This window comes from Sus scrofa, chromosome 13, assembly GCF_000003025.6.
Source record: "Sus scrofa isolate TJ Tabasco breed Duroc chromosome 13, Sscrofa11.1, whole genome shotgun sequence".
In the NCBI taxonomy this organism is placed as follows: domain Eukaryota; kingdom Metazoa; phylum Chordata; class Mammalia; order Artiodactyla; family Suidae; genus Sus; species Sus scrofa.
This window is the reverse complement of record NC_010455.5, coordinates 73,735,891-73,748,706: the sequence shown is the minus strand read 5'-3', so window position 1 is coordinate 73,748,706 and position 12,816 is coordinate 73,735,891. Positions and strand designations below refer to the sequence as shown.

The 12,816-nt window shown below is 38.5% G+C and overlaps 1 protein-coding gene across 1 annotated transcript in view; it reads left to right on the top strand.

Moving 5' to 3' along the window:
- ACAD11 (acyl-CoA dehydrogenase family member 11) overlaps nt 1-12,816 on the top strand; it is a 97,989-nt gene that overhangs the window by 82,790 nt on the left and 2,383 nt on the right. The window contains 2 exon segments of the mRNA XM_001924765.5: nt 11,077-11,193; nt 12,299-12,408. Coding sequence (XP_001924800.3) covers nt 11,077-11,193; nt 12,299-12,408 — 227 coding nt within the window.

The window sequence follows — 12,816 nt, the reverse complement described above, 5'->3', positions numbered from 1 at the left end:
GTAAACCTACAGGTGTCTCGAACACACAAAAGTGCTCTGCTCAAGTGCTGCTTTCAAGAGAAATGTTTTAATACTGTGCTATTAGGGAAATTTTGCTCCGGCTTTTTAAAGTTAATGTGTCAAGCAGAATAAGCCTGGGATTTTCAAAAACATGCCTTCCAAAAATTAAAAAAAAAAATTTTAAATATGCCTTCCTTCACTGGAAAATCTCTTGCATTTGGCACACAGGAAAAGATCTGGCAGAAGCAAAAGAGATGTGTGAACATGTCATAAACAAAAATCTGGGCCAGCTTTTTTTTTTTTTTTTTTTTCCTTTTTCAATTTGCGAAAGTAATGTTACATTTCCCTGAATTTGGAGACCCTTTCCAGCTGCCTTCTAATTTATTCCAGGCACTAACACAAAAAGTTCTTTAGCAAAGTTCTGTCCTAGTAAATAAATCTGGCAACTCCTTAGAGAACCCACTTAATGCTTTTCAGCAAATCTTGGGTCTGAAGAGACCCATCTAACACTTTCCTTTATTGTGAATCTAAGAAGTAAATGCATGTGATGTTCTGTTTAGGAAGTTATAATCACCCAGTTTGACAGCCATCAAAAAGACACTGACTCTTGGCCTTTTTGACATTGTTAATTCAGAGCCTTGTTTCAACCTCTAGGGCAGTGCTATCCAATAGAAATATATTGTGATCCACAAATGTAATTTAAAATTTTCTAGTAGCTACATTTTAAAAAAGTAAATAGAAATAGATGAAGTTGATTTTAACAATTTATTTTATTTAACCCGGTATATCTAAAATCATCATTTCAACATGATATCAATATATAAAAATATTAATAATATATTTTACATTGTTTTTAAAAAACTGATTCTTCTGGAGTTCCCATTGTGGCTCTGTGGGTTAAGAACTTGTCATAGTGTCTGTGAGGATGTGGGTTTGGTCTCTGGCCTCACTGTTAGGATCCAGCATTGCTGCAAGCTGTGGTGTAGGTCACAGATTTGGCTCAGATCCCATGTTGCAGTGGCTGCGGTATAGGCTGGCAGCTGCAGCTCCAGTTCAGTTCTAGCCTGGGAACTTCCTCATGCCACAGGCGCAGCCCTAAAAAGAAAACAAGCAAACAAAAAAACTGATTTTTCTAAATTGGCTGTATATTTCACACTTAAGTATATTCCATTTCAGGCATACGTCACATTTCATGTGGTTATTGGCTGCCATATTGAATATCACAAGGGAAACTGCTCAAATATCCACTGTTGATGAAATGTACTACAGCAAACATAACCAAGCATACAAAAGGGTGTAGACAGTTAATGTGGTTCAACTCAGAGCACTGTAATTGTCTGCTGGTGAATGATCTTAAAAAACTATTCTCTACTTAAACACCAGTTCTATATTTAAAATTAGGACCCCCCCCCCCCGCCGCAAAATAGAAGCATTTGTCATATCTCCTGTGTTTCACAGAATTCTGAATGCTTGGTTGCTAGTGGAATTTATGGTGAGGTTTAGTCACCATATTCTTCTACCCACCTCCCAGCTTCCCTTCTAAATTCTGACCAATGGCCAAAACTCAGAGAAGCCAAATGAAAAGCAAGTACCAACTGTTTTAATTAAGTGTTTTATTTTGAGATTGTTGTATATTCACATGCAGGTAGAAGAAATGATACAGAGTGATCCCTTGTACCTTTGACCCAGTTTCCCCTAATGGTAACATCTTGTCAAACTGTGATACACTAGCAGAGCCTGGATATTGTCATCAATACAGTCAACATACAGAACACTTCCATCACCACCAAGAGCCCTCATGTTGTCCTTTTATAGCTGCAACCACTTCACTGTCACACTTCTTCCTCCTTAACTCCTGGGTAACCACTAATCTGTTCTTCATTTTTATAACTTTGTGGTTTTAAGAATGAAATTATATGGTATGTAAATTTAGGGGGGTTGGGTTTTTTCACTCAGCATAATTCTTTAGAGATTCATCCAGGTTCTATGTATCAGTAGTTGGCTTCTTTTTAGTGCTGAGTAGTATTCCCTGGTATGGATTAGCACAGTTTAGCTATTCACCTGTTGAGGACTATCTGGGTTCTTTCCAGTTTTGAGCTATTACAAATAAAGCTGCTATAAACATTTGAATTTTTGCATCAACATAAGTCTTTATTTCTCTGGGATAAATAAATGCCCAAGAAGAATGCGGTTGCTGGGTCACATAGTAGTTGCTATATTTAGTTTTTAAGAAACCATCAACCAAAAAAAAGGGAATTCTCTTGTGGCCAGCAGGTTAAGGATCCAGCATTGTCACTGCAGCAGCTCAGGTTGCTGCTGTGGCACGGGTTCAGTCCTAGGCCCAGAACTTCCAAATGCCAAGGGTGCAGCTGAAATAAAAAAGAAAGAAAAGAAAAAGAAACCGGAGTTCCCGTCATGGCGCAGTGGTTAACAAATCCGACCAGGAACCACAAGGTTGTGGGTTCGATCCCTGGCCTTGCTTAGTGAGTTAATGATCCGGCAGTACCATGAGCTGTGGTGTAGGTCGCAGACGCGGCTCGGATCCAGTGTTGCTGTGGCTCTGGCGTAGGCCAGCGGCTACAGCTCCGATTGGATCCCTAGCCTGGGAACCTCCATGTGCTGTAGGAGCAGCCCTAGAAAAGGCGAAAAGAAAAAGAAACCACCAAACTATTTTCCACATGGCTCTATCATTTATCATTCTCACCAGCTACGTAGTGATCCAGTTTCTTAGGAGAACATTAAGTATAATGTTAGCTGTAGGTTTTTGGTAGATAGCCTTTGTTGAGTTCCCCTCTATAACTAAGTTTTTGAGAGTTTTTAATCATGAATAATTATTCAGTGTTGTCAAATGACTGTTCTGAATTTGTGCAACCATGTGATTTTTCTTCAGCTTGCTAATACAGTAGAGTACAGTGATGGATTTTCAGAACTAAACTATTTTTGCATCCTTGGAAAAAACTCCACTTTATCATAATTCTTTTTATATATTGCCGAATTCTATTTGTTAATATTTTGTTAAGGATTTTCGCATGTGTACTCATGAATATTGTTCAGTAGTTTTCTTTTTTTGTACTGTCTTTATCTTGTTTTAATATCAAGGTGATTCTGTCTTTACAAAATAATTTGGGAAGTGTTCCCATCTCTTACTTTCTCAAATAGGTTGCCTAGGTTTATGTTAATTCTTCTTTAAACATTTGGTAGAGTTCTCCAATGAAATCATTTGGGCCTGGAGATTTGGGCTGGGGGTAATTTCAATTTAAAATTCAGTTTCCTTAATAGTTATACTGAGTGAGTTTTGGTACTTTGTGTTTTTTGAGGAAGGGTTGACAATTTTACATGTTTAGAATTGTTCATAATATTCTTCCATGATCTCATTGATGTCTGCAGGGTCTTCAGTGATACCCCCTGAAAATAATGTTTCATTATTGAAATTAGTTATTTGTGCTTTCCTTTTCCTTTGTCAATCTTGTTAGAAGTCTGTCAGTTTTATTGGTCTTTTCAAAGAATTTATATTAACTATTAATATATAAAATCTTAAAATAATTGATGTTATGATTTAACATTAACAAGATCCCTTGTTTCATTAATTTTTCTCTATATTTTGTTTTCTGTTTTCTTGATATTTATTATATCCTTCCTTTTGATTTCTTTACACTTATTTTACTGTTTTTCTAGGTTTGTGGTGGGGTAGTAGCATGGATTATTGATTTCAGACTTTTCCTCTTTTCTACTTTATATATTAGTGCTACAAATTTTCCCCTCAGAACTGCTTTACCTGTATTGCATAAATTTTTATGTATTGTGTTTTCATATTAATTCCATTCAGTGTGTATTTTTCAGTTTCCCTTGAGATTTCTCTTTGACCCCTGGATTTGGGTCACTTAAAAGCATGTTGCTTAGTTTCCAAGTGTTTAGAGGTTTTCTTGCTATTTTTGATCCCACTGTGGTCACAGAACAAACTATACTATTTCAGTTCTTTAAAATTTTTTGAGACTGGCTTTATGGACTAGGATATGGTTTATCTTATTATAATAAGTGTTTTGTGGATACTTGAAAAGAATTCATATTCTGCTGTTGTTTCATGGTGTGTTCCATAAATATCTATTGTTGGTTGATGGAATTGTTGAGTTACTCTGTATTCGTGCAGATTTTCTGTCAATTGTCCTATCAGTAGTTGAGAGAGGGGTGTTGAAGGCTTCAATTAGTACTGTGGATTTGTTTACTGCTCTTTTTAGTTCTGTCTGTTTTTGTTTTACATACTAAGCAGTTCGGTTGTTTGATTCATGCACATTTAGGTCTGCTGTGACTTCTTGAGGATCCACCCTTTTATCATTATATAATGACCTTCTCTGTCTCTGGTAATTTTCTCTGCTTTGAAGTCTACTTTTATCTGGTATTAATATAGCTATTTTTGCTTTCCTTTGATTAATGTTTGTGTGATATATTTTTCCATCTTTTTTGTTTTCAACCTTCCTATATCGTTATATTTGAAGTGAATTTCTTCTATATGGCATATAGTTAGTTGGGTCATGTTTTTAATTCTTTGTCTTTGGTAATAAGGTTAGGGCTTAAGTCTGTCATTTTATGTTTTGTTTTCTATTTGTTCCGTTTTTTGTTTGTTTTCTTTTTCCTGCATTCCTGTGGGTTAGACATTTTTAGAATTCCATTTTGATTTATCAGTAGTGTTTCAGAGTTTATCTCTATGTATAGTTCTTTTAGTGGTTGCTCTAGATACTATGTTATAACTATATATAATATGGAATATATATAAATGTATACATATATTTATATGTGTATCTCATTAGTCTACTAGTATCATCATTTGGCCAGTTTGAATAAAGTACAGAAGCATTACCTCCCTTTAATCCCTTTAACCTTCCCCATTTATAATATAACTGTCTTAAATATTTCCTCTGCATACATTTAGAATGACATCACACACAGTGTTATAATTTTTACTTCAAACATCAAACATAGTTTAGAAAATTCAAGAGGAAAAGAAAAATCAATTGTCTGTGATCATATTATTTCTTACCATGTTCTTTCTTCATTCCTGATTTTCCAAGTTTCCTCTCTTTTTTTTTTTCTTTTCTTTTTTTTTTTTTTTTTTTTTAATGGCCACACCTGCAGCATATGGAAGTTCTCCGGGCTAGGGGTCCAATCAGAGCTGCAGTTGAGGCCTACACCACAGCCATGGCAACACCAGATCCAAGCCACATCTGCAACCTACACTGCAGTTTGTGGCAACAGTAGATCCTTAATCCACTGAGCAAGTCCAAGGATTGAACCCACATGCTCACAGAGACAATGTCAGAGCCTTAACCCACAGAGCCACACAGGAACTCTCCAAGGTTCCTCTTTTAACTTTTCTCTCTAGAAAACTTTCTTTAGCCATTCTTTTAGGGTCCATAAGTGACAAGTTCTCTGTTTTCCTTTATCTAAGAATGTCTTGATTTCTTTTCCTCAAGGATATCCTAAGTATAGTGTTTTGTGTTGACAATTCTTTTCTTTCAGCACTTGAAAAATACCCTGCCACTTCCTTCTGGCATACACACACACACACACACACACACACACACACACACTTCCCCCTAGGTAAGGTGTCATTCTTCACTGGATGATCCAAGATTCTGTCTTTTAGAAGTTTGTGATGTGTCTTGGCATGGATTTCTTGGATTTATCTTGCTTTGGGTTCACTCAGCCTGTTAAATCTATAGATTATATCTCTTGCCAAATTTTAAGAAGTTCTCAGCCATTATTTTTTTTTCTTTTTTTTTTTAAGGCCACCACGTGGGATCCAAGCCGTGTCTGTGACCCACACCACAGCTGACGGCAATGCCAGAACTTTAACCCACTGAGCAAGGCCAGGGACCAAACCCACATCCTCATGGACACTTGTTGGGTTCATTACCACTGAGTCACAGTGGGAACTCCTCTTTGGGTATTTTTTGAGTCTTGCCCTCTTTCTTTTCTTCCTAGACTCTGTCATGAATGTTCACAGGTCCCTAATGTTACTCTTTTGAAAAAAGTTTTTCAGTATATTTCTCTCTGTGGTTCAAATTGGGCGATTTCTATTGTCCTGTCTTCCAGTTCATTGATTTGTCCCCTCCATTCTGCTGTTGAGCCTATCCACTAAGCTTTTTATTTAAATTATTTTATTTTTCAGTTATAAAATATCTATTTGGTGGTTCTTCTTTATTTCTCCTGTTTCTTTACTAAGACTTCAGTTTCTTTGTTGAGATTTTCTATTTTCTCATTTGCTTCAACTGTGAAGCATTTTTATCATAGTTGTTTTAAAATCTTTGTCAGAAATCAGAGTTCCTGATGGCTCAGTGGATTAGGGATCACTGCTCTGTCACTGCTGTGGCTCAGGTCAGTGCTATGGTGGCTGGCCCAGGAGCCCCCACAAGCCACAGGCAGGGCCAAAAAAATAAACAAGTAAAAAATAAAATCTTTATCAGAAATTATAACATTCCTGTCATCTCAGTGTTGGCATCGTCATCCTTTTGAGACTTCCTGGGTTTTGGCATAACCAATGAATTTTATTAAAACCTAGACATTTTCCTATTGTGTTATGAGATTCTGGATCTCATTTAACCCTTCTATTTTAACTGGCTTTCTCTAACACCCCTCTGTTAGAGGAAAGGGTTACACCACCTCATTACTGCCAGGCAGGCAGAGGTAGAAGTCCAGGTTACCACTCAGCCTTCATTAAGACCTGAGAGGAGGGCTGCATTCTCATCGCTGGGTGGTCCCCACGGACCACAGAGAGGGGAGGGAATGTGTTCCTGGTGTAGCTCCTTACCTGGCACCCTCTGTCTGATCCACGCAGGCAGGGGTGTCCAGGTACCTCATCATAGCACTCACGAGGGTGGACGTCTGTGCCGGCCAGAGTAGGAGCAGGGCCAATGCTTTTTTTCTGTGGTGCTGGGCTTAGGTAGAGTGGTTATTCTCTAGGTTTTCAGTCTTTCCAGCTGCCCCTTCCCAATTCTTCAGCTAAAGACAGAAGGCTTTTGTTGAGGCTGAGTTTTGTTTGATTTTTTCTGTCCTCATTGTCATTTCCAGGTTTCTGGCTTTTTCAACTCCAAGTCTGGTATAAATGAGACAAAGAGAAAACCCAGGGAAATCACTGCCATGTTTGTTGTTCTTCTGGTCTGTAGCCAGTCTGCCTTCTTCCCTCAACCTTTCAGAGTCTTCTTGTGTTTTTATTTTGTTGTTGTTGTTTTAATAGCTAATGCACAAGTTTTTAGTTGTACTTTGCAAGAGGAATAGGGAAAAGTACATCTATTCCACCTTCCTGGAAACAGAAGTCTTTGGAGGTACCAATTTCTTAATTTGTACATGTATTCTGTAAACTACAGTGTTGGAGACCTCTGAGAAAAGCTGAACTAGAAATTGTGGACTGGTGCTGAAGCTGAGCTAGAGTTCCCTCCACTCCAGGTCTGGGCCTTAGGACACACACACTCAGGCATGTACACAGAGCACATAAATTTAACAATGGACCAATTCCTCAAAAGCCACAAACTATCAAAACTTCCTGAATGTGAAATAGATAACCTGAATGGTTCTACAACAATTAAAGAAGTTAAATTCACATTTACATTATCCTGAAAAAAGAAATCTTTAGGCCCAGATGGTATCACTGGTAAATTCTGCTGAACAGTTAAAGGAAAAGATAATACCAGTGCTACAAATCTCTTCCAGAAAAACAAAGAGGAGGAGCACTCCCCAACTCATTAATGAGACCAGAATTACCCTAATCCAAACCCAGACAAGAATAAACTACAGACCAATATAAATGCAAAAATACAGCAAATATAATCCAGTAAATCTTTGTAAAAAGAAGAACCAAGTGGAGTTTATCCCAGGAATGCAGGGCTGGTTCATATTTAAATATCAATCATTAAGAAAATTAATCAGGAGTTCCCATCGTGGCTCAGCTGTAACACCCAACTAGTATCCATGAGGACATGGGTTCAATCCCTGGGTTAAGTGGGTTAAGGATCCACTGTTGCTGTGAGCTGTGGTGTAGGTCGCAGACACAGCTCGGATCCTGAATTGCTGTGGCTGTGGCATACGTAGACTGGCAGCTACAGCTCTGATTCGACCCCTAGCCTGGGAACTTCCATATGCCATGGGTGCAGCTCTAAAAAAGACACACACACAAAATATAAATCATTGTAATCTGCCATATTACCAGCCTAAAAAAGAAAAACTATCTGGTCATATCAATTGATGCAAAAAGGGACTTTTAGAATTCAGCACCTGTTCGTGATAAAACTCACAGCACACTATATGGTATAGAAAGCAATTTAACCTGATCCAGAGCATCCAAACATTTTATAGCTAACATCATACTGAATAATGAAAAGACTGAATGCTCTCCCCCCCTCCCCACCCAGGATTAGCAACAAAGCAAGAATGTTTACTCTCACCACTGGTTTTTATCATCATAGAGGAAGTCTTAGCCAGTGCAGTGAGACAAGAAAAAGAAATTAAGTGCCTATTAGAGGGAAAAAGAAATAAAACTGTCCCTCTTTGCAGTCAACATGCTTATGTAAAAATCCTTGGGAATCTACCAAACCAAACCAAACAACTCTCCTAGAACTAATAACTGAGTTTAGTAAAGTCGCAGGATACAAGACCAACACATAAAACTAATGTTATTTCTGTATACTTAGCTATGAACAATCAGAATCTGAAATGTTTTAAATACCATTTACTGTTGTATTATTTTACTAAGAAAGGCAGTAGACACAAATTAACAAAACATATATAGTATCTACATGCTAAAAGTGATCAAAGAAACCCATATCAATAGAGAAATACTATGTTCATGGATTGGAAGACTAACATAGTAAAGATGTCAACTGTCCTCAAATTGATCTATAGGATTAATATAATTCCAGTCAGAATCCCAGCAAGACATTTTTGTAGATAAAAGCAAGCTGATTCAACTTATGGAAATGCAGAGGAACTAAAATAATAAAACAATTTGAAAAAGAAGAGTAAAGTTGAAAGAATCACAGTATCCAATTGAAGACTTATTGTAAGCTCAGACGATCAAGACAGTGTGGCAGCAGCAAAAGGGGACATATATAGGCCTTTGGAAAAGAACAGAGGCTTTAGAAATACACTTATTAAAATATGAATCAGGAGTTCCCGTCGTGGCGCAGTGGTTAACGAATCTGACTAGGAACCATGAGGTTGCGGGTTCGATCCCTGCCCTTGCTCAGTGGGTTAACGATCCGGCGTTGCCTTGAGCTGTGGTGTAGGTTGCAGACGCGGCTCGGATTCCGCGTTGCTGTGGCTCTGGCGTAGGCCGGTGGCTACAGCTCCGATTCGACCCCTAGCCTGGGAACCTCCATATGCCGCGGGAGTGGCCCAAGAAATAGCAACAATAACAACAACAAAAAAGACAAAAAAAAAAAAATATGAATCAACTGATTTTTTTATATAGGTGAAAATATCACGAGGATAAAAATCTCTGTGACCTAGGATTAGGCAAAATATTCTTAGACGTGCACCAAAAGTATGGCCTGTAAGAGAAAAAACTGAAAAGTTGAACTTAATTAAAATTGAACACTTTTGCTCTGTGAAAGTCACTGTTAAGAGAATGAAAAAAGCTATAAACTGGGAGAAAATATTTACAAATTGTCTAGCAAAGGACTGAATAATGAACTCTCTAAACCCAACAGTAAGAAAACAACCCAATTTAAAAATGGGCAAATGACTTGAACAGACACGTTACCAAACAAAATATATAGATGGCAAATAAGCACATCAAAAGGTGACCAGTATCATGGACCAATAAGGAGACGTGAATTACAACCACCATGAGAAATCTGCACATTGTTGAAAATGGCAAAAATTTTAAAATACCGACTATACCAAGTGCTGATGGTTTAGAGAGCAACTGGAATTCTTGTAAACTGCTCGCAGAAATGCAAAATGGTAGTCGCTCTGGAAAACTGTTTGACAGCTTCTTATAACTATTTACCACCTGATCTAACAATTCCACTCCTGGTTATTTGCTTCAAAAAATAAGAAGGTCGCGTTGCTGTGGCTCTGGCATAGGCCGGTGGCTACAGCTCCAATTCGACCCCTAGCCTGGGAACCTCCATATGCTGCGGGAGCGGCCCAAGAAATAGCAAAAAGACAAAAAATAAATAAATAATAAAATAAGAAGGTATGTTCACACAGAAAGTTATATGCAGATGTTTACAGGAGCCCTGTTAATAATAACCACCCCAAACTGGAAACAACCCACATGTCCTTCAGCAAATGAGTGGATAAACAAATCATGGTTCATCCCTACAATGGAATATTTTCAGTGATAAGGAATGGCGAGTTGATACATACAACATTTCAGATGAAATTCAAAGGCACCATGCAGAGTAAAAGAGGCCAGCCTCTATAGAATACATGCTAAATGATTCCTCTTATATGACATTCTGGAAGAGGCAGCACTCTACTATATGAGAATCATTCCACGATTCCTAGAGGTCAGAAGCACCCAAAAGGGGACAACACGAGGGAGCTTTTTTGGGACATGTTCTGTATCTTGATTGTGGTTACACTAATCTATACATGTGCTAAAATTCATAGAACGCCTCACCAAAGAAAAAGCTGTTTACTAAATAAATAATAGTAACAAGACAACAAAGGACTGCTGGACCATTCCCTCCCTGGAATTGTGTTGGGAACTGTCTATAAGCAGGTTTTACATTTACCCAAGTTTCAAGGAGACTTTGCAATTAGCATTCAGAAGGGCCAGTAAGGAGTGTCTTGGCAATGAGAGAGTTGCTTAATTCAGCCATCTTGACTTTAAACATCAGGATATCCAAAATAAATGATTGTGTTCTGAGCAAATAGTTTTTTTCTAAAATCTGTTGGAATTTAGTGTCACCTGCAGCATCCCACAGGTGTGTGGCTGGCTGGTATATATCAAACAAATTAACGCTTCCACTTAAAAATATATGGAGTAAGGCTCGAGAATAGTCCTTGGCGTTGAGGATGTGTTACGTGTGGACCTCAGACATCAGCTTATCTCCTCCTGCTTCTGCTTCCCTGCAGGAGGTAGTGGCTCACTGGATTGCTGAAAGCCGAATTGCCATTGAGGAGATCCGCTTGTTGATCTTGAAAGCTGCCCACAGCATTGATACTCGGGGCATCGATGGCGCTAAGAAGGAGGTGAGGCCCCCTTGGACCACCATCGGCCAAGCGCTCTCCAGTCTCTCCTACTCCTTGGGCATTTCAGGTTTCATGGTGCTTTGCGGGCACTCAGTATTGGAAGTTTCCATGTGATCTTGGTTTAAATATTATAGGTGAATGTCACTGGCTAGTTTTCTTTTCACTGGGCTACTTTAGGGAATTATTTTCAGAGGTAGAATATCTTCAGCTTTCTTGAGATGAAGCAACAGAAGGTAGGGAAATGAGAGACTTTATGCAGACTTGGAATTGTACCCAGTATGTCACTTTCTTTTAAGCTTTTGACTTTGGGCAAAGTATCTAATCTGCCTGCCTACGAACTAGGGCTCTAGTGCAGACTGACCAAGTTGATGGAGAGGGCAGAGCACATGCTGCCACACAGAAGTGTTTCAAAGAAGGCACCTCTTATCCCCTGCCTTCTTGTATAGAAGAACAATATGATCGTTAAATTATAAAAGCAATGAAGTTGCTAAGAAAAAACTGATTAGTGGAGTTCCCATCATTGGCTCAGTGGTAACAAACCCAACTATTACCTATGAGGATGCAGGTTCAATCCCTGGCCTCACTCAGTGGTTGCCGTGAGCTGTGGTGTAGGTCGAAGATGCAGCTCAGATCCCTTGTGGCTGTGGCTGTGGCTGTGGCTGTGGCCGGCAGCTACAGCTGCGATTCAACCTCCAGCCTGGGAACCTCCATGTGCTGCAGGTGCAGCCCTAAAAAGAAAAAAAAGAAAAAGAAAAAAAGGAAAAACTATCAGCAAAAATTCTTTAACTCTTCATCCCTAAGGTGATGAATGTCATCTATCAGCTGCCTGAAATCCTTTCAGAAACAAGGAACGTTGTAAATAAGTTAATCAGGTGTGATCTGGAAGAGGTATCTTTTTCCACAAGGTCTGTATTGATTGAAATATGGCCGTTAGCTGCATTAGCATATCTTTGTTGGCTTTCATCAAAGATCCTGTCTCAGTGGTGAGTGTATGCTGGAAAGTTCCCTTGTTTCTTTTCACAAAGAAAATACAGATTATATCAAAGTCTGACACATTGTATATTGTCTGAGAGAGGAACATTCTTTTTATATCTTGCTTGTGTAGATTGCAATGATTAAAGTAGCTGCCCCCCGGACAGTCTGCAAAATTGTTGACAGAGCCATCCAAGTGTGTGGAGGTGCAGGCCTTTCCCAGGACTACCCTCTGGCTAACATGTGAGTAGATGTCATTTAAGCACCATCACATTTGATGGGCTTGGAATTTAAAAACTATAGGTGTCTTGATATTAATTGTTTATGAAGAAAATAAAGATAACTAGCTTACTTTAAAGCATAACTGAAGGCTAACTGAAGTAATAGTAGGTACCTTACTGGAGAACTCCATACCAATACATAGTTTTCTTTTCTTTTTTTTTTTTTTTTGTCTTTTGTCTTTTTTTGTTTTTTGGGTTTTTTTATTACTCAGTGAATTTTATTACATTTATAGTTGTACAGCAATCATCGCAACCAAATTTTATAGCATTTCCATCCCAAACCCCTAGCCCATCCCCCTACCCCCCCAACCTGTCTCATTTGGAAACCATAAGTTTTTCTAAGTCTGTGAGTCAGTGTCTGTTCTGCAGA